Raw genomic sequence first — 4,629 nt, 5'->3', positions numbered from 1 at the left:
GAGGGGATGGTGTTGGTGAGTGGTACTTTCATTAGTCTGTATTGTTGAGGGAATTTATGCTGGGATGGTTGAGGGCGTTCTTAGGTAGCTGTTCCCGTTACAATTTGTGATTCTTGTAGAGTAGTGTGCGTGCTTCCTCTCACAGTCTTGGTATCGACCTATTGCTGGTCAAGCTCACCAAATGTCTCGCAACTTGCTAACAGAAACACAGCTGATCGATTGAAATTTTATTGATGGTTGTATGTTTTGATTTTTCCTCAGAGAGTGGATTGAACCAGTGATTTTTATTTGACCTTCTGTGTGTATGCCATGAGGTATATTTTTGCTTCCTTTTTATGTCTTGTCTGTGTTGTGTATTATATTTCTTATCTGGTTGCGGTCCTACTAGCTTCAGGAGCTGGTACCGTGATGGCTCTTGTGTTATTATGTTGAAGTCTCAGACTATCTGAAACTATCCCAGTTTTAGCTTACAAAGCCATGATATAGTATTTTTCCTCCTCCCTCGAGGAGTTCTTGTTAGGGCAGTTTGTTTTGGTGTAGTCCTTGAATCCAGGTCAGTACGGATGTAATATCCCTGGCTATCTTAATTTACTTTATATTTGGCTATTATTGTGCTAGTTACCGTGGGATCCTTCTGTGTGATACAATTACGTGGTATTGTTTTATTTTTAAGTGTTTAATAAGTCCCACATTGATACAGAAATCTAGCTTGTTTGCTTTCCATTGTTGGTTTCTGTATGTTTCTTATATATTTGAACATGGTAATGCCTAGCAGTTAGGCAGCAGCTAGCAGGTTATATTGGTTTGCGGCACCCGATTTGGTGGGTAAGCTGACTGGGAGTGAAAGCACAATTGAGGTTGTGGGTTGTTAGTGGTTGCCGGTGTTTGGCTCCTGCCACCCTGAGGCTGAGGTTCGTTGTTCCTAATGTTTTATGCTGAGCCAGTTTATGCCGTTTTGCTAGGCTGTAACGCAGTCCCATCCAGAAACCTCCAATATAATTCGACGCTTGCTGGTAACCTGTTGGGTTGGGGTTTGGGATTTGGGTTTTTTTGGTGGCCGTGTCCGATCTGTTTCCTTCTTGTTCGGTCTTCCCGAGGTGTGAGTTTCAACCTTGGGTTAGGTTTTTTGTCTGCTGAGGCCCCGTGTACGTTTGCTAACGCTAAAAGCAGCTATCATGTAGCAGTTCATGCAGAGTTGAGTTGGCGGAGGATTACTGGTTCAGAATGAACTTGATAATTAATTGGTTGTTGTTGTTTGTACACGTAAATAAGATATAAGTTGGTGTTTGTACAGTGAATTCAGTGAGCCCCTCCAATATAGCTGATTATTGTTGAATGCTACTTATGCTAATTGTTCTCTTGTCTGGGGATCTATATAAGTTGTTGTTTATTTTTTTTTTAGTTTTGTGTGTCACGTGTTGGCAGTGCGACGTGATGGTGAAATGAATTTGAATGTAATTATATAATTAATTTTTTATATACTTTTTATTTTAATGTTTTTTACTAAGATGTAATATTTTTTTTTTTGTTTTTTTTCAAATACAAATTTGAATCAATAATATAAAGCATTATATATATAATGTGTTGCTAACATAATTTCAATGATATATAGTATGAACGATGTCATCCATTATTTCAAGCTAACACATTCCAGCAGAGTTGTTTGGACCCCCTCAATACAGACTGATCAACGTGAGCACTGAAAGCAACCGAAGCGTGTTATTAGCTTTCGCTTTTGTTCCATTTGTGGCCTGCTAGTCATAATTTCTAATTATAGCAAGTTTATATAATTGATTTGATGTTTATTGTTTTGTGTATTTTTGTGATGTTTTTTTTAATATTATTAGATTAATTGTTAATATATAAATGAATAATCTATGGATTTTGTTAATTGTTTCAAAGTTGGTCACTGCAAACAGCGAGCAAATCAGCACAGAATAATTTAATCTTTAGGATCAACACCTGGAGTTTGCTAAAGTACAAGTGTGGGCAAATCGGCAAGTTTTGTAAATTTGGTTGTTCCATACATTATCGATTTTTGAAAGACTGTGTCAGTTTTAGGGGTTGTTCGTGGTTTTGTTGCGCTGGATGAACGTGAAGGAGGATGTTACGCCTCGTTCTCTAAAGGCTGAATGCAAGCAGGGAAGGTGTCGCTCCACTGCGGGCCTGTGCGGTGGAGTTGTTATAGGTGATGATGGGTGAGGATGTTATTTTCCGGTCTGAAGGTAGTATAATTCGATTTGTGATAGTGATTTGTTTTTAGTATGGTAGTAGTTTTCAAGTTCTCCTGTATTGGAGCAGCCAGACCCGAGCCGGGGTCTGCGTTTCGTCCGGGTGTGTGGTTCAATTTTGGGTTCTGTGGGACCTTGGGTGTGGTGTGGGGCCGCGACTCAGTTGTTGGTGATGAGTCGTTGCCGAGTTTGCTCTGTAGGTATCGCAGTTTGGTGTGTGAGTGTGTATCTAGTAAGATAACACAGCAGGAAGTAAGAGAAGCTCTTTAGTCTGCTACTTCGGCTTTCTGGAACAATTCTCCTCCCTTTTTACCCGCCGCGGACATTAAAGGGAGCACCGGCGGGGAAAGACCACCCGACACACCGACCGAAAACTCTTCCGGGGACACCCTGCCCGCTCCCTGCCCCGCTCACACGGGGACACCTGCCTGCCCGCTCCACCGGGGACACCTGCCCGCTCCACCGGGGGGACATGCGGACTAAAAGTTGCTGTTTTTATCAGGAAACTTTCGAATAAAAAGAGGATTTGAATGGACTGAACAGCGCGAGCGTCGTAGGCAGGGGAGATGTCTGTGAACGAGCTGTACACAAAGGTGAGCTTTACCTGTGGAGCACACCGACGTCATTCCTCACGCACAGAGCAGACTCCGGGTACATTGAGACACAAACTCCATTCAGAACCCCGTTTAACAAACACTGGTTTTAAGGAACACTCACAGATTTACCTGCTCGGTTCGACATGAACCAAACTTGATGTTGTTTTAGTGAAACTTAGCGGTGAATCACCTGTTAGCAGCCTGTTAGCTCTGTAACGCAGGCAGCGCGGAGGTACGGCGTTACTGAGCAAAAGTTTGAATAATACCGACATTATTGCTGCGTTTTGGATTATATTTGAGCCGATTGTGGCAGAAGAGCGCGGACAGTCGTTGTGTTGAGTCTTTTTAAAGAGGTTTTCTCATAAGCGACAACTGGGGTTTAAATTTACATATTTTTGAATGGAGTTCAACACTGAGCGGACAGGTGCAGACTCACAGAGGCTTCTTCAGCTCAGAGTAAACCGTGTTTGTTGGCTTATTTTAGCTGTTTTTATAATGGAGTCTGGTGCATCAACTGCTTTATGCTGTAGAGCAGCAGCTTTACTGATTGAATGAGCCATTGATCACTGATCAGGAGTGAGTGTGACTTTAGTTTCCGATTTAAAATCAATCTTTAATTTAAATGATAAAATCAGCTCATTGTTAAAGCTGCTTTCTACGCCTCGTTTTGACGTCACAGTGATGTCATCAAACAATTTGAAAGATGTGGCACATTCCAGGTGCATCATGGGACACGTAGGGTGCAGTGTTGATTATTGATTATTGATCAGCAATTTCAGTCTAACAATCAAAGTTGTTTTAAACGACTAAACCATCAGTCGAAAGTTCGATTCATTTATTGATTATCAGCCGCTTCAGTCTGACGATGGAGGATGTTATGATTCCGACTTGATCCTTGGATCAGATATAGATCATGAATATTTACTAAACTATATGAACCTAGATCAATGATGAGACGCTTCCAATACACTGATTAACTACTGCTTTGACATAAAATATTGAGAAAAACTGAACACATTTTGATGAGATATTGATCAGTTATTGATTAGTTATTGATCACTTATTGATGTAAAAGCGGGGCTCTCTGGAGGCAGAGCTGTGATTTGGACAGCAGGTCTGTAATCCCTCTTTCTGGACTCTGTAGTCCACATCATTAAGCAGGGCCACTTAAACCCTGTCCCCGCTGTGAGACTCAGTAATCCGGAGCTGGATCCAGGAGGGCCGGTCTCGCTCTCCATCTGGTCTGTGTTCAGGTCTGAGACTGTGCTGACTCAGGGATTCTCCTCTGGTTGATTATTTCTGATCAAACAGGGACCCTGATCCAGACCTGCAGGCTGTGCCGGTCCAGGTCTGAGTCTGAGCCTGGGTTTCCTGTAATGTTTGTGAAGAGTTTGTTGATCAGTTTCGTTATTGATTAACCAGCCATTGATCATTTATTGATTGTTTCAGTCACTTTTTAAACATAGATTCATTTATTGCTGATGTTCAACTGAACTGGAGGCTCCTCTTTGTTTTTCAGGATTGGGGGGGGGGGGGGGGGGTTTGAGGTCTTTGGATCCTGGAAAATGATAGAGGACATATCACCCACCGGCCCCTGTGTGTGTATGTAGTGAGTTGTGTGTATGCGTGTAGTGATGTGTGAGTGTCCTTAGAGGATTAATTGGTTTACTGGTAGAGCACATCTATTAACTCCTGACGTACTCCAGTTCAGGTAAAGAAAGATTGTTGTGCGCCTTGAGACAAGGTGAGCGAGGAGAAGAATAGTCAGATATACCTGTTAACTAAAATCTACTCCTAAATCT

The 4,629-nt window shown here is 42.0% G+C and overlaps 1 protein-coding gene across 1 annotated transcript in view; it reads left to right on the top strand.

Annotated features, from left to right (window-relative positions):
* Positions 1 to 2,654: 2,654 nt before the first annotated feature.
* The window catches only part of myo5b (myosin VB), a gene marked incomplete at its 3' end in the record, with an annotated part of 19,250 nt that continues 17,275 nt past the window's right edge, over positions 2,655 to 4,629 (top strand). The window contains 1 exon segment of the mRNA XM_035667416.1: positions 2,655 to 2,824. Within this exon segment, the coding sequence (XP_035523309.1) occupies positions 2,798 to 2,824 (27 nt within the window).

Source organism: Morone saxatilis, unplaced genomic scaffold, assembly GCF_004916995.1.
Source record: "Morone saxatilis isolate NCDOM2014 unplaced genomic scaffold, NCSU_SB_2.0 Contig21, whole genome shotgun sequence".
Taxonomy (NCBI): domain Eukaryota; kingdom Metazoa; phylum Chordata; class Actinopteri; family Moronidae; genus Morone; species Morone saxatilis.
This window is presented reverse-complemented; position numbering and strand designations above follow the sequence as displayed.